The 17,500-nt window shown below is 44.7% G+C and overlaps 1 protein-coding gene across 13 annotated transcripts in view; it reads left to right on the forward strand.

Annotated features, from left to right (window-relative positions):
- Positions 1-9,009, forward strand: part of dysf (dysferlin, limb girdle muscular dystrophy 2B (autosomal recessive)) — a 74,026-nt gene extending 65,017 nt beyond the window's left edge. For all 13 annotated transcript variants that reach the window (XM_042069388.1, XM_042069391.1, XM_042069394.1 and 10 more), the window contains 9 exons: positions 1,041-1,180; positions 1,361-1,449; positions 1,672-1,767; positions 2,389-2,530; positions 3,475-3,574; positions 4,208-4,380; positions 4,743-4,852; positions 5,332-5,479; positions 6,007-9,009. In XM_042069388.1, coding sequence (XP_041925322.1) covers positions 1,041-1,180; positions 1,361-1,449; positions 1,672-1,767; positions 2,389-2,530; positions 3,475-3,574; positions 4,208-4,380; positions 4,743-4,852; positions 5,332-5,479; positions 6,007-6,066 — 1,058 coding nt within the window. In that variant the 3' untranslated portion in view covers positions 6,067-9,009. The remainder of the gene's footprint in view (positions 1-1,040; positions 1,181-1,360; positions 1,450-1,671; positions 1,768-2,388; positions 2,531-3,474; positions 3,575-4,207; positions 4,381-4,742; positions 4,853-5,331; positions 5,480-6,006) is intronic.
- The last annotated feature ends 8,491 nt before the right edge of the window (positions 9,010-17,500 follow it).

The following is a 17,500-nucleotide window of genomic DNA, read 5'->3' on the forward strand; positions in this document are numbered from 1 at the left end:
CAGTAAATTCACAGTAAATATATCACTCCTCGTCATGGCAAAAACGGAGACGCGCGGTCACCGCTCGTTAGCGCCTGATACCAGCGCACGGGCTACTCCCCACCCCCTCGCCCGCCTGTGACCGCGCCGCATCAGTCTCCCTCGCAGCGACCTACTTTAACCTCCTTTCACCACTTTGTCTACAACCCCCCCCCCCCCTTCCCACACACACACACACACACACACACACACACACACACCACCTCCACTCTAAAATCCGTTTACCTTCAAAAAGTGGGACTGAAAGAGAGATAAATAACAGAAGAGGGCTCTGCCACACATGGGTCAGACTGTTGGGGTGGTGGGTTGTGGGGGGGTGAAGGGGTTAGGGGGTGGGGGTGGGGGGGGGGATGGGGGGGGGGGGGGGTGGGGACGTTCGGCTGCGGCTCTGACAGCACTGTTTCCCCTCTGTGGTGAGCTCGGCAAGGTCAGGGCCCCGAGATTTACGGTGCACCAGCGCGCGAGCGGCCCGGCGGCCAAGATCAATACTGCGGCGGGGGCCCTCGCAGCCTCGGGGCTCCTGGGCGGAATACTGCCGCTCTTTGTCTCCACATGTAGCCGCGGTAACAACCCTCCCCCCCCCCCCCCCCCCCCCCCGTCAAAAGCGATTGTCAGGCGGCCATTTTGAGGTGGGCAGCGGCGCGGAGGGGCCGAGTCCAACTTCACGGTGGGGAATTTGTCTTCATCTTCGCTTCCTCCGCCCCCCCCCCCCCCTCCTCCACTCTCCTCCTCTCCACTCTCCTCTCCTGTCTTCTCTTTTTGAACGTGTTTGGATCTGAAACCATAAATGTCTGCGGAAAAGATCAAAAAAGAGACAAAAAAAAAATCTGTGGATCAACAGCAATGGAATCAATGGTGAAATCAAAGATGAATAAACAAGCTCACGCCCCCCCCCCCTCCCGCTGACTGCCTAAATGGAACAAAGTAACTCAAGCGCCTGCTCGGTCGGCGTTCATTTTTTCCGGATATCACCTAATGGTTCTTGTGCTGTGGATCCACAGGCGAGGCCCTGACGCCAAACCCTCACTTGGGCCCTCTGCAGGAGCGTCTGGCCCTCCTCATTCTTCGCCGGCAGGGGCTGGTGCCCGAGCACGTGGAGACTCGTCGCCTCTACAGTCCCTTGCAACCGGACATCGAGCAGGTCAGTGCTTCGAGCAGATGCCATACAGTACCTCAGCACACACCAGCAACACAGATCACTGTCAGAGTCGTTTTTAATGAAACAGTCGTATAGGTTTGGCCAGTTGTTACAATGCGGCAAATGACAAAACACATCAATGCAGTCTATTTGATATTTCATGTTTTGGGGAATGTTCTTCAGGGGAGGTTGCAGATGTGGGTTGACATATTTCCCAAGTCCTTTGGGCCGCCAGGACCTCCCTTCAACATCACACCTCGCAAGGCCAAGAAGTAAGAAACTCTTAATGTACTCTTAAGAACCCTCTTAGACAAATGAACACATTTGTGGTTGTTTTTGCTTTCATGTTTGTTTCCCTTACTAAAGTGTCTGTTCTGTGCCTCCTGTTCCTCCTGCCTGTTCTGTTCCTCCTGTTCCTTCTGTCGGTTCTGTTCATCCTGTTCCTCCTGTTCCTCCTTTCGGTTCTGTTACTCCTGTTCCTCCTGTTCCTCTAGGTTCTTCCTTCGCTGTGTCATATGGAACACCAGTGATGTCATCCTTGATGACGTCAGCCTTAGTGGGGAGAAGATGAGCGACATCTATGTAAAGGGGTACGTCTGCCATCGCTAGGATACTGAAGCAGAGCGGTAGAGCTTCACCCCCCCCCCCCCCCCAGTTGTTTTGTGATTCTGCTATTTGCAGATTCATCGCAAAAACTTGGCAACTTACCACATTTACAAATGTAGTAAAATATGTGTAAACATTTACACTGTGTGCATACTGTATATTCTTACCACATCAAAAATAAAACAAGTGTCAATGTTAAACTGCCACCCTTCTGCTTCTGCTGTCTTCTAATGGGGGCACAAGATTAATCAAGTCAATGTAAAAGTACACAGAGCACCATACTCTCCCTCTTGTTATGTAGCGGGTGCGATTTACAAATCCAACATCACAAAGTCAAAAAAGGTTGCACTTCAAAAACTTTTGTTTCCTTTTTAATATTTATTTTAGTAGTGACAGGGGTTACAAACAAATGTTTCGGTCAAGATTAACAACACTAAGATTATACACAGTCTCAATCAACCACTGCTACTGTTTAGTGGTCCACTAGTTTGGTGTCCGTTGTGTGATGGATTGATGACATGGTGAGGTCATCTGCCTTTGACCACCTACAGGAGATAGCATACAGCACATGTAAACCCACTCTGTGCTCTCTCTCCCCCCGTTAGCTGGTTGCATGGACACGAGGGGAACAAGCAGAAGACTGACGTGCACTACCGCTCCTTGGGCGGCGAGGGCAACTTCAACTGGAGGTTCCTCTTCCCGTTCCACTACCTGCCCGCAGAACAGCTCTGCGTTGTGGACAGGAAGGTGAGTGTGTGTGTGTGTGTGTGTGTGTGTGTGTGTGTGTGTCCCGCCTGTGGTGCAGCCGACGCCCCTCGCCACTCCCGATCCTCAGTTCCGTAGAGCCACTTATCCAGTTGAGTTTACTGCGCCCCGGGCTGCCATGGTTACTGTATATACGTGTTGCGAGAAAGCGGAGGGAAACTTGAGGGGACACAGTAGAATTTTCAGAGCTGCTGTCACAGCTTGAGGGGAAAAACAACTATGATAGATATGACACTTAATGGTCTGGTCTTGGCCGTGGAGAAATCGGTTAGCATGAGATTTACGATAGCAAGTACCACTCAATGTATATTAAGACACATATTGTGGCTACTGTCAGGTGATAGATTTGTTTGGTTTTAACGCTCTGATGAATGGGAGACGACTGAATCCTTATGATTTGTGAAGAAGAGGAGAGAAAATATGATTCACTGCGATGTGTTCAGAAAATGATTAAATGTGATAAATCTCTTCTCGGAGTGTTTGTTTTTACGGTCTCGGGCTAAGGTTGTCAGGCAGTCATGTGTAGCAGACATGGCTTGTTTACTGATGCACTGTAGCAACAGACAGTTGTGAAGTGCTCCTCATCGTTCCCACTGGGCCGGTGGCTCCATCCATCACTGCACGGAGTACAGTAGCAAATGTCGTCATGGCGATGGAATCCTGTCTGGCAAGGTGGTGTGGAATTTATATGTTGCAGTGGCAGTCCCCAATCTCTCTGTCTGAATCGCCTTTGTCTATCCTTCTCTTGATTTACCTCACACTCCACACACTCCACACACACACACACACACACACACACACACACGCACACACACGCACACACACGCACAATCTGTCTTTCTTGTACCTTCTTGCACTTGAGAAACACACCTTGTGTACAAACATACTGTATGTTCTCTCTCTCTCTCTATTCTCTCCATTTGTAGGAACACTTCTGGAGTTTGGACAAGGCCGAGGCCAAGCTTCCCCCCAAGATCACCATCCAGATTTGGGACAATGACAAGTTCTCCTTCGACGACTATCTTGGTAACGGAACAATGCGCGGGAGCACCACAGGGGGGAGAAAAAGTCACCCATCCCAAAGTCACCCATCAACCGCAATCCCTTTCCCCCCCTGATTTCCCCTCCATCTTTTCTTTTTCCTGTCCTCCCACTCCTCTCTTTCCTTCCTCCTATCTTTTCTTTTCCTCCTATTCATCACTCTACCTCCCCTAAAACCACACTGACATTTTTGGCTCCTTGCGTAGTTGGAACATGACAGTACAGTAGTAAGTTAAAGGGGAGAGTAACAGATTTATCGTACAGGGAATCACATGGAAGGGGAATATGATGCGCGTGCCTGGTTAGGTTTGCGTGAGTGAATGTTTGTCAAGTACGCCAGCGGAGGATCAGCTCAATAATGTGACGAGGAAGTCAGACTTTGTGTACAAATAACTCATCCGTATTGTTATTCTGTCTCCATGGTAACGCCACGATTCTTTTGGAGCCATGATTTCTTCTGAGTGTGTATAAAGGTTGCTCATCTAAAGTATTGCACTGTGTGTGTGTGTATGTGTGAGTGAGTGAGTGAGAGAGAGAGGGAGAGAGAGAGAGAGAGAGAGAGGGAGAGTAACATATAGGAGAAGTCTCAGAGTTTGAGACCCTACGTCTCTCCTGCAGGTTGTTTAGACATGGATCTGAATCACATGCTGCGGCCTGCTAAGTCTGCTGAGAAGTGCACTCTAGATCTGCTGCACCAGGTCCCAGAGAAGCTCGTCTCCCTCTTCGAGCAGAAGACCGTGAAGGGCTGGTGGCCTTGTGTGTGTGACAGCAACGGGGAGAAAGTCCTTGCCGTGAGCATGATCCATTCTTTGCATAAATATCGTAAACGTACTAATTACCAACCATTTCTTTCGAAAATTCTAAAACAACGATGTTTTTTAATACTTCAAAATAACATTTGATAAATTAACCTTACATTTTTCAGTAGCCATAGGTGTGTAGATGTGAACAAAACTTAGTTTGGTTCTTTGGTTGGTAATATGTGACGTCCGATACATAGTGTACATCCAGAAAGCGGTCTGTTCAGAAGATGCTGTGCATCTACAGCATGTATCCAGAACTTAATGTATACATTTACATTGACATGTATTCATTTGGCAGACGTGTTTATTCAAAGCGACTTAAAACAATAGTATGCATCCTCTGTCCCCAGGGAAAAGTGGAGATGTCGCTGGAGATTGTGTCGGAGCATGAGCAGGAGGAGAGGCCTGCTGGGCAGGGCAGGGACGAGCCCAACATGAACCCCCACCTGGAGGACCCCCAGTAAGTCTGGCCCGCCGCTGCCCCCTGTGGAAGATACCGGAGATGCATTCAAATTCGCAAACGCGGGCGAACGTTTGCAAAACAGTTTTCTGCTCTCTGCTCTCGAACACCCGCAAACAGTTTGAGGAGGTAGTTCTCCGCACAAAACGCACAGTGGTGCTGGACGAAGGGTTACTGTTGGAATGTTTACACCAAATTGTTAAAAAAAACAAATGCTTCAGTTTGCCAAATTTGAACGCATCTCAGTCTGACTGGTCTCACTTGATCTCAAGGATCAATACAGGAGACTTGGATTTGGAAAACACACCTCATTTGTGTGCTTTAACCCAAGGTCATGTACATCACATTCAGCATGTGTGTCTCTGGAGAGCCTTTGACCTTGGTGCTGTTAGCTTCTGAAATGCATAACATAGTGGAAACTCAAATATTTGCAAAATCATAAAAAAAATATTTGATCAAATGCCATTGTGTTGTTCCAGGCGTCCGGATACTTCGTTCCTGTGGTTCTCCTCTCCGTACAAGACCATGAAGTACATCATATGGAGGCGGTTCAAGTGGCTCATTCTTCTCTTTGTCATTCTCTTCTTCATCCTTCTCTTCGCTGGAGTCTTCCTCTATTCCTTCCCGGTGAGAATGCAGCATGTTTCTCCATCTTTGTAGTTTGTTGTGCAGATATACTGTATGAATGAGAGATGAGTCTATGAGAACTGTTAAAAACGTTGAGATACTGTAGCGAATTATTGTGTGTACTGTATGGTCATGTCCACACACGGTTCCTGTCGATTCCTGCGCTTGAGTATGATGTACTGTATATGTATATTGGGTGGTGGTAGTGTAGTGGTTAAGCCTGAAAAGGTTAAGCCTGAAAAGTTGTGGGTTCAATTCCCGGCTTCCACCTTTGTGCCCTTGAGCAAGGCACTTAATTCCTAGTTGCTCTGGGGACAATGGTGGTGGACAATGCCTCTAATATAATTGACATGTGTAAGTGGCTTTGAATAAAAACATCTGCTAAATGAATAAATGTAAATGTATGTCTATTCATCAGTGGGTAGTTACACCTGATGCATTTTTATTAAACATTGAGTAATGGTGTGCTGAGAGTCCTATGCTCCCATCTCCCTCTCACTAGGTCTCCTCTTGTCTCCTCTCCACAGAACTATGCGGCTATGAAGCTGGTGTCCCCCTTTGGAGGAGGGCCGAAGGGGACTCAGTGATGAGCTATGTGCAGGGCTGGGGGGCAGTTTGGGGCAGTTGGGGGGTGTAGATGCACTACTGATCATGGGTGGGACAAGAAATAATGTGGCTCTGTGGATCGTGACACTGTATATCAAGATCCATTCACTGGCACCAAATAACAGTATTTTCAATTTCCTGACTGTTACCATTTTCACTATGCAATGACTTTTGTTTATTTAAATTACACCATTTACCATTTCCAGACACGCACCTTTGCCAGGAAGAAATCTTGAACTAATCCCAGTTTTATTTATGAATCATTTGTGGTATAATACCATCATGCAACTTAGCCAACTGTCTCAGAAAATGTAGCATATCGCAGAATTAGCTGCACTGTCATACCATTATTAGCCTTAAAACATAACAATATAGACCTCTGTTCGCCTACAAAAAGGAACCAAAGCTGCCCATATTGGGAGATCCGGGTGTTAATTGAAGCTAACTACCTATGGCAAGTTGCATTGCAAGTTAGCAATAATCAAAGTGTGCCGTCTTAACTTACCAAAGATCACAGTATCCACTAGAAGGCAGAGGACAAAAGTGTGTAGAGCAAAACATCTGCATTTCCGATTTCTTCGTCCCCACGAGAGTTTAACAGGTGTGATAATTCAAAATCCCCATGTTAGGAAAAATCTCAAGATATCGGATCTCCTTATATGGGTAAAGATGGTAGCTTTTTGTAGGCAAACTTCAGAGGTCTATTGGATTGGGAGCTTCTTTCTGATTTCCATCCCTACTACTGAGCTCTCTCCTCTTACTGCAGTCTTGTCTATATGCCGCAAAACATTCAGACTTCTCACTCTGGGTCTCATGGTATGTCTGAGTCAACTTTTACGCAATGATACCTCTTACAGTATGTTGTCTGTGCCTTGCGTATTTTTGTTTTCTTTATCATGCCATTTAAAGTGTGTATCATCATGCCTCTTGTACACACCATAATGTTGACATGGGTCATCTAAGAGTCTGTCTGTTGCAGTAGTTGTGTAGGTGAGAAGGTGTATTTACATATTATGGTTACACACTGAATGTGATGTGAGAGTGAGGATCACAGAGTTGCAGCAGTAGCTGTGTGAATATCATGTCCATGTGTCAGAGAGGTTAAAAGTGTGTGTATGTGTGTGTGTGTGTGTTTGTGTATGTGTGTGTGTCAGAGAGGTTAAAAGTGTGTGTGTGTGTGTGTGTGTGTGTGTGTGTGTGTGTGTGTGTGTGTGTCTCCAGCGTGCTTCTGCCCTTTGGGCGACCGGGCCGTGAACCCTCTTCTGTATTCCCTTTGATTCTCCGTAACACTTTAATCTCTCTTTCTGTTTAATCCTTTTTTCATGTCGCTAGTAAAACTCTGCCCTTTTTTCACAGCCAGGCGCTCCTTTCTTCTTCCTTCACGCAGAGAGTGGAAGATAGATCTGCCTCGTGCCTCCTCCACCTCCTCCTCCTCCTCCTCCTCCTCCTCCTCCTCCTTCTCTCTCGCTCACCCGCCTGCCCTCCTTCTCCCACTACCCCCTTTCAACACCCCCTCATTCTCTAGGTTAAATCCCGGATTTGTTCGCCGTGCTTGTAAGGTCTGGGGCCGGCTGGTTATTAACTGGGGGCCCCCGCTGTCAGGCGCTGATACAGAGATAACCATCAGATGTGTTGTTTTGGTTTGAAGAAATTCACCGTGAAATGTGCCGGGTGGGGGGGGGGGGTGGGGGGGGTCAACAGGGGGACTTCGCCGCCGTCTGTGCGCGCCTATGTGAGAACGCGGTGTAACCCCCCCCATACACGTTTTGCACGTTCGCGCTCGAGTGCGAAAACAGTCAGGAGAAGAAAAAAAGAGACGTCTTCTTAGCCTTTGTTCCAATCAGGCCCGAAAGGTGTACCGCCATGCCACCGCGCGCTTCTCTTTGAACAGGTGTGCCGCCAGGGTCGCCGCCGTGTTATGGCCGAGGTCAAGCTGAGGTGGCTGAATGCCACAGAAAATGATTACATGAATCTGACCTTTCGGTCACGCCCGCTCGCTCGCTCGGGCTTATTTAGCTACCGTAGGGGGAGTTCACAGCGCTGTCTGTCGGAACAGGAAAGGTCAGATGACTCCGGGTAATCTGCCGCAAGCCCCGTGGATTTCCTGGAGTACGCGCGTTTGGTCGGCTAAAAATGAGGAGACAGGAGAGGTGGAGGACTTTGATCTTTATATAGCCCCTACAGAGCTGGGTGGGTAAGGGTTACGGAGAGGGCTTTGGGAACGAGGAAAAGGGTGAGGCAGAAAGAGAGAGAGAGAGAGAGAGAGAGAGAGAGAGAGAGAGAGAGAGAGAGAGAGAGAGAGATAGAGAGAGAGAAGGAAGAAGAAGAGAAAGAACCATGTTCGCTCAAAATGATTGAAAAGGAGGACTTGGTTTACGTACAGTACCTCACTTGCTTGTATTGTGTACCTGGCGGAGAGAGAATGTTTTGTTCTGAGTGATTTATTTTTTCTAGAGTTTGTGCACACTGTGCCATCGAAGTGCTCTGACCCAGTGATAGTTGGTTTAGCCCAGAGCATCGCTGAAGAAAGACATGTACAGTACAAAACAAGACTTGAATGTTGTGCCTGACGATCGCCCTCAGATCTCCCCCTTCAGGTGAAATAAAGGCCTCCTTTGCCTTTCGTGATTCTGAAACACACTGAAGTCATCTGCATTCAGTTGCTTCTCCACTCAGTGTGATTGCCATACATACAACTCATTGTCGTATTCTTGACAATCCTACTGGCCTATTACTGTTTTTGTATTATTTAAAATATTGCTATTGCAAACATTCTGCATTGTTTTTAAAATCATCACCAAAGAATTATAGCACCTTTTGGCTGTGCTTTGTGCCTTGTATTTTATGCATCACAATTATGTGCATCTAAGTATGAACTATGTGTACAATGTGTTTATATTCTAATTAAAATGCACTCCAAAATACATCCTGACTGTTAACATATTTTTTCCCCTACTCCCTATTGCTTTATCCTTACTAACTAGTAATCGCCGACATGCATCATATCCTCAACACAGGGCTTGAGGAGGCATTTTGACTGTGATGTGTTTCCATATTTGTACATTAAATAAAAAATGTGCATTTAATAAAATAGTGTTAATGTAAGAAAAGTCAGTAGTCGGAGGTTTCCGCCCAATAAAAATAAACTGTTACCCAGAATGCTGCGGTGGTAAGAACAGTGTGTTCAGCGGTGGGGCACGTAGTCCTTAGTTGGACGGCGTTGGGCTCGCGCTAGCTCTGGCATTCCCACTGCCTGTCTGCCTGCCGTCGCCACACCAATGTGCCAAATGAGCTGGCAGGAGTTAAAATGAAATAGACATTTAATTGAGCGTGAATCACGATCCCATAAAACCGAGAGAGAGAGGGAGGGAGGGAGAACGAGAGAGGAGCAAAATTAAGGCAAGAGCATGATGGCAGATAATGTCAGCCTTTGATTAGTGTGTGGAGTCTGGGAAGTTTAAAAGTCCAGGACTGTAGTAAGACGTTTGAGAAACTACTCAGCCATGCCAAGCTAGGCACTGCCCTCTGCTCCATTGCTACTCATGGGTTGATTTCAAATTCAGATATTGTTACAGGTATTTAGTTTATCTTTAGCCTGATTAAAGATACTACTGTATATATCTGACATACTATCTGTTTGCAATAACCTTGTAGTTACCATGTAACAACAATGTACTTATCTCATTTAGCCATTAGCTGCAGCTACTCCAGTTCGGTAGCACTGATTTTGGTCGTTTTTTTTCCCTATGGACAGTACTTGGCGATGTCTAGCGATCAAGATCCATGTAAAAACTGGCCTGTCTAGCGATCAAGATCCATGTAAAAATAGTCTGGATTTCTCCTTTAAATACTTGATCAGAGATGTGCTCAAAAAGTCACAATTGAACTTGTCAAGTGGTACAAAGTGGAGACAAGTCCCTGTCATTGTCAATGCATGGCCAGATTGCTTGATATTGCATTGGGTAACGCTGTTGATCAGGAAGGATCATGACCCTTTATGTTGGTTTTAACTAACTGGGTACCCTGTATGCGCTAAATGCTGTTAAATTGATGCCAAGGGGATAAATATTAATTTTTGATCTTGTTGTTTTAGGTGATATATGGGGCAACTTTATGAGCAATGTTGCAGGGGAACCACATAACCAGTTCCATGTGTTCCAATGATGGATGAGTTCATTGAGTCCATTTAATCCATGGATTAAAGTTATCAATCACCAAAAGTATTGGTTTTACCAAAAATATTTGGCAGTATTTTTAAACTACAAAAACGCATTTTGATACGAAATACGAAGCCATTTTCTTAAACCCAATAAAAGCCAAATTTAAAAAATAGTGTTTTGTATTTGAAATATGTACTTTAATAACATGTATCATAAATACTGACCATCCCTGTTCCCGGCTTTAATTATAATCATGAAGATTCTCAGATGTGCAGATTTATTTCAAACTTGTTTTTAAAATCAATTGCCCTTCATAAAGCTCCACACACACACACACACACACACACTAGGGCATCAGTCCCACTCCTGTACACCAGGGCACTAGGGCATCAGGCACTCCTAAAAGCCCTGACAAATATAACCTTGCACAAGGTTGTCTGAAACTGAGTCAGTAACCTTGACATGCAACGAAACACAAATGCTAAGGAAATACAGGACTGATCAAGTGCCTGCAGATATTATCATAACACTTGACAGCTACCTGATTTCAGACTCCTCAAGCCCTCAGACGAGTCTTATCCCACCAGAATCAGCACCAAGTGGAAGACAAATGTGCAGCGGTCCCCATGAGCAGCAACATGGAGGACAACCTGCCCATGGGTTCACAGAGTCAACAGGTACATACAATAGCACACAAACATTAGACATACTGTAGCAACAGGTCTGAAAAGACATGAGGCGTAACTGGTGGAATTAACAGTTGGTGGTCTCCTCTGTCAATTAATGTGTTTGTGAGGTTTATGTAAGGAAAGCATAAAGACAGTTGCTTTGTCTCTGACCTATTCTTCATGGCCTTTCACAATGGAACATGGAAAGATATGCAATACACTGAGAGTCATGCTACATAATTGCTGATGCACTGATATATATATATATTTTTAAAGATGCCAAGGAATCAATAAATAATCTGCAGCGTTTTACATGAACTTTTTTATTACAGCAACATGGGTATTATTTCATTATTTTCACTGGTCGGTGTGTGGATATACTTGACCAGATGGCAGGAATGTACAGCTGCATGTGGTGGCCTGTTGCTGGTTTTTACGACATGCCTGCCCTGGGCTGCCAGCCCCTCCGTGTGCATACTCTGTTCTGTCGATGCAGAAGCAGGACGCAGAGCATGATGGACTTGGTCGTGGACCTGGCATGGGAGCTGTGTGTGAGAGAGAGAGAGAGAGAGAGAGAGAAGGAGAGAGCCGTGTGTGAAAGCCAAGGCTGCTGGTGGGGAGAGCGGCCCCTCTTGTGTTCCTCACTGCTGGCAGGACGAAACAGTGGCAGGTGGGCAGAGGCACTCAGCACGGCACCCAGAGCAGCTGGGTTAAACGCAGGGGATCTGTAGAAGGGCACTATTCACACCCTTTCCACGGAATGTGCTGTTTTTACATGTATGTAAATAGGTACAGCCTAAGCATACAATTGTAATTGTGCACATAAAACATTGGTTTCTCTCTTTTTTTTCAAATAATGCTTTCTGACATATTGCAACATACTGCAACATTTAATTTATCGAAATTATATAGGATAGCTAGGTTTGTCTATGTGACATTATTATGAAAGTACTGTACATCACTGAGGTCAACTCAGCCTGGCCAAAATGGATGGAAAAAAGTGTTAAATGTTAGCATTTATATCACAATATTCCCCCACTATGCTCGAAGTATAGATAATAGACTTTCTCTCTCCACTCTGCTACCATCTGTAAGATTTCACCCCACAAATTAGCTTGTTGTTTATTTTGCCTCAACTAGCAGGTCTAACTGACTAATATGCTTTATTTGGAGTGGTATGTCTTGCATGAGACTCATTATTCTTTATAATCCTGCTGGTGAGAACATGGAAACATCCAGAGAGAAAAAAAAAACTTCAAAAAGCTTTCACCCATTAAACTCCATCTGTTGCGAAAGACCTTGACCTCGCCAACCTTTACAACGAGAAGAAGAAGAAAAAATCTAATTTGTGATATCACTCCCAGACATTCTGTCACCTTTGCACACCAATAATGAGTAAACATAAATACTAAAAGGAAATTACCCCAAAACAATGAGAACACCATGGGTTCCTTAATTAAGAAGTGATTTGGGATGCAGGGGTCACTAATTAGCCATTGCCCTGATTGTGTTAGCTCTGTGGGATCCAGCCCCACCTTTATGAAGGATAAGTGCATAATAGCCATGCTAAATAGGCTCTTAAAGTACTTTTGCAAGCATATACATATGTATTAACTCATTTTACACATAATTATCGGCAGAATAAACAAGGTGGAATTTTTGAACGACGAAATGGAAAAAGCTATATAATTTTACAAGCTTTGCGATCAAGAAATTTTTGATGTGTTGAGTCACCTTTTTGGTTTAGCCCTCCCGTGTTTTGACAATGCTGCTGCTGCTGCTGCCCCACCCTCTGTTCTTTCCCGTCTCTGGACTCTCTGTGGAGGCCATGAGAAACGAGACCGCGCCGAATAGAGATCGATCTTGTCTTCGCCGCGCATATGTACCCACTGAAAGTGGTGGCTTGCTTGCTTTTCTTGAGGTATGCGAGAAGAGAGGGAAACGCTTTTTTTTTTTCAGCGGTCAACACAAGACTTCCTCTGGTGGAGACCACATGGTGGTTAGACCTCTTATCAGCGGTTTAATCGGCTTTTGATGGGTCGAGGCGTCTGTTGTGGGCCTTTGCTCCTAAACAGAGCTATCAGGTCCCTCACCAGACTCTCCCCCTCTGGGCCTTGGCATACCCCCCCCCCCCCCCCCCCCCCCCCCCTCCCCCCCCCCACACACACACACACACACACACACACACACACACACACACACACAGAGCATATCCTCCTCCATTACTCTCTGCACTGCCAGTTACCCATAACAGCGGTATTTTTAAAGACCCATCAGGTTAATTGTGTGCCTGCTGACTTCAACCTCAACCTCCACACACACACACACACACACACACACACACATACAGGAAACCCACACACAGACGTGCATGCCATGGAGACCTTAATAAGGCACTTGGCATATTCCCTATCCATACCTGGTAAACCGGTTCTAATGGAGACCCCTGCCAGGGGGCCTGCCTGTGGTCTCATCAGCAGATCACGGCCTGACCTCAGCACTTATGCCTACCTACCTACCACAGACTCACAAAGCCAGCGGTGAATGAAAAGACAGACAGGAGAAACAGGTAGATAGGGAGGCGAAAGAGATGCATTAGGAATAGTCAGTTAGTAGAGGAAATAGACAGAGAAATCAGACAGTAGAGCTTTACTATAAATGGTATCCTGACAGAAAATAAACACAAGGAGGGTTGTGATTGTGAGACAGATGAGGAAGAGTGAAAAGACCAAACAGACAACCGGAGAAATGTCTTCCAGCAGCAAAACTTCACCACCAGTCTCATTCTCAGTGAGTTTTATTGGGATTCTTTTGAAAGCGGTTCCTCCCGTTGATGTTGATGTTGGAGACTGGGAAAGAGGGAGACCCATTGCACTTATGTCAAGCTGTGGGAGACAAAACTTCTGGCTTGTCGATTTTTTTTTATGTCAGCATGTTTTACCCAGTCCCCTTGGCAGAACAATGTGCATTTTGTTGTGGGACATGGGCTCCTCCTATGGGGTTTGGTTATACCACTTCAGGCTGTGGCAGATTTTGCTCATTTTCAGAAGTACCCACACTGATGTGTCTTCCTCAAGTCCCCAAAGAGCAAATATGCGAAATTACTCTTCGCACTGGTCCTGTGAGCTGTTATTTGCCGTAAGTGGTTGATTAAAGAAATTGAATGTTCCATTGCATTGGGGAAAACAAGTGGGGCCCGTTGCCCTGTATTTAATTAGGAAAGCATTTGAGGCCCAAACCCGAGATTCATAATCTCTATGTGCTGGCGTGCTGCTGTTTGACCGAGGCCAATGAGATGTGACACATTTTAGAAGCGTTTTAGTTTTTAAATCCAATCCACATTGTCTGCCTTTTTTTTTTTTTTTTCAGATTTTGTAAATACACAAAACAACTAACTGTGTTACACCACCATTTTGAATACTATTTACATTAACCAGTAACCATATGTAGCAGCATTCTTTGCGTTTACAGAAAACATAGAACATTACATAGTTCTGCAGCTTTTGAGATACCGGTATGTGTGAAATCAGAGCTGAGGACTAATTTTCTGTTTTGAGATAGTACCGGTATGTTTATGGGATAACAGTTATAACCAGTGTTACCATGGACTGTAACACTCAATGGAATTGGATTATGACAGCAGAAAAGCGATTTAACTAAACATCAGTTCTATAACTGAAAGAAGGTCCAGGTATGTGTTGAGGATATTTGTCGAGCAGGCTCTGAAGCCAAAACTCTTAGGATTTCACAGACACCATGCCTGAGTCATCTCAATTTGCTGAGTTGTCAAAGCGTCGGCTGCCAACATGGTAAGCTTGAGACTGAATATTTTTGTCAAGCTTTATTGTGGTTGGTGTCTTCTCTACCTTTCAGTGAAATACTAGAACCCACTGGAATGCTGAGTGGACCAGGGCTCACAGACTTGGAAACTTGGTTTCTGTCTGCAGAGTCGAGTCTATCCCAGGCCCCTTGTCCCCGCCACATTTCAAAGCCTTCTTGCAATGCAGTTTTTCAGTCCTAGCTTATCATGCTCTGACTGCCCTCTATTAAAGGACTGGAAAAATAGGATTTAAAATAAATGTTTTCAAACATAACATTAAATAGTGGTAAAATAAATCAAACAATTGGCATCCCCATGTAAATTATGATATAATATCCTGTTGCTGTTTGATGTCCAATTGACTTTTTATGCGTTTCCAGTCTGTCTAATGAGGCTCAGTTTTTCCTCCAAATTTCCATATCCTTTTTTTCACCTCTATAAAACCAAGGAGAGAAGGCGAGTCCTGAAGAAATGTCAAAAATAATTTTTTATGTTTTTATGACAGTGATTATTGTATTTCATAAAATAAATTCATTTAGCATTCGTGTATTAAATGCACCCTCCTGCCTACTCACTCCCTACCTTTCCCTCAAGAATGAAAATTCTTTGGTTTCCTTCCATGTTGAGAATGATTAGACTCTTGAGTGCAGATTCACTGACGTTTTGCAAACTTGTAAAGCCGTAATATTTTCGACTCTTAAAAGGGAACACTGAAAGGGTTGTGCATGGAGGAAAATGTTTTAAATCAATGTATTGATTGCACGGTGAGGGGGAAAAAGTAACCTGTCACTCTCGCACCACATTTAATGTTTGACCTGCTAAGAATGCTTTTGAGTCCAAACGAATGGAGTCTGGATGGAGCCAATGATTCCATAAAGAAAATGACTAACACCCAATGTGTCAGACGATTTTAAATCATGAAAGGATGTATTTTTTTGTACATTTCCCGGCGAAAAAAAAGAAAAGGCTCTTTTTTTTATTAATTTTACATGTAAAAATAGGTGGGGGGAGTTAAAGTCATCATAGAAACACACTATGACAGTCTTTCCACTTCATACCTATCCATTTGAATGAGTTACCCAGGCTCATCATGGGCTGAGAGGAACCGCATCCTGCTGCATCTTTTACAGCCAACAGCATGAGTGGCGAGCCACCCAGTGAACCTCCATGAAACCATAATCTTGTTATTGTGTTTTCGCCATGACCTCATGACACTTGTGTTTATGAAACAAGTTGGGTACCACCCAGCGGCTCTCCATGCCCTGCGATACTTACAAATTGCCCTATCATTTCATTCTCTCTTTCACCGCTCTCACAGCGATATTCGCCCTGATGCCTTTCATAAATGCCCCTTGTTTCTAGTAAACAAAGCAAAACAGTCCAAAACAAACTCCAAGCGCTAAGGCTGACACCCCACTGTTTCTTTCAAGGCGATTAGGGGCCTAATCAGAGGTGTCTGAGCTGATTGGGCTTCATGTTAGGACACCAGCAGTTGGACTGGACGTGTCCAGTTTGTTTGTGCGGATGTCTTCCTTGTCCTTGTCTGTCAGAACGTGCTTGGTGCGGTGCTGAGGTTGTACAAGTGCTCTCTCATATTGTGCTGTGTTATACCGTGTGACCCGTGACCACAGGCCCACGCCACAGTGCGCTGTTTACTATGTGTGCTTTCGTGCTGTCACACGGACATATATATATGCTCATCTCTAGGTTTAAAGCTGTGTGTGTGGTCTCGTATGTTAAGTGTCTATGTTGTGCTCTGTGTGTGTGTGTGTGTGTGTGTGTGTGTGCCTGGGTGCCTGGGCTCTTAGATGTAGCTGTTTGAGTCCACATGATGTACTGTGCTGTGGTCTCTGCTTTGGGGACCCCCTCTGTGCACAGCAAATGAGTTTAACAGATGCCATGTCTGCCCCCCCCCCCCCCCCCAGCACTACACCAGAGCCCCATTGTACTTCCCCTGTGTTTTTATAGTACCTCATTCCAATCTAAAATTGCCTAACATTAATTAGGTTTTTATAGCCAGCATTTTCCAAGTTATAATTATTGCTTGAAACTAATATGTCACTGTTCGCTTCTGCCATATATACTTATACTTCGTAAAGCACCATGTAATTATTCCTGTCAATTACTGTAATAAAGAAAGCTTAGTAACAATAGCACAAGGGCCAACTGTGCCATGCCATGAGGTTTGTGCCAGTAGTATTGTTCTTAATAGTAGTTATGCATGTACATGTGCCAATCAAAGTAACCAAAGGATGAATGCAGGAGAATAGACGGTTTTGCATGACTAGCACCTAGTGAAGGAAACCCTGGTTTTCTTTCTTAAACCCTTGTTGCAATCTATAGGAGTACATCCAGTGAATTAGCCACCACTAATTATGGAGATGGGCTGGGATGTTATGGTCACTATGAGTCTGAATCGGTGATTCGGGTAATTTAAACAACTGGAGTCATATAACATTTGCTGATTTACAAACACCGTTTTCACTGCAGTGTTCACAGAATAGTTGAGGTAAGATAGGTCTGTCTATTTGGGTTTGTATCTAATTTGTGTGTTTCTGCTGACTTAAATTAAAATGTGATGCTATTTGAGTTCGGCTCAAGTTTTCTTTGTCTAGAAGGGTGTAAAATGCAGAGAGAACATCATGCTGTTGTGTCATGTTTAATTGAGTTTGTTTTAGTTAAATTGAATTACCATGATGCACCCATACAGTAGGCCATTCCACTCACTGAAAAAAAAAACGTTCTCAGTTTACTACATTTTGACACC

Source organism: Alosa sapidissima, chromosome 18 (assembly GCF_018492685.1).
Source record: "Alosa sapidissima isolate fAloSap1 chromosome 18, fAloSap1.pri, whole genome shotgun sequence".
NCBI lineage: Eukaryota > Metazoa > Chordata > Actinopteri > Clupeiformes > Clupeidae > Alosa > Alosa sapidissima.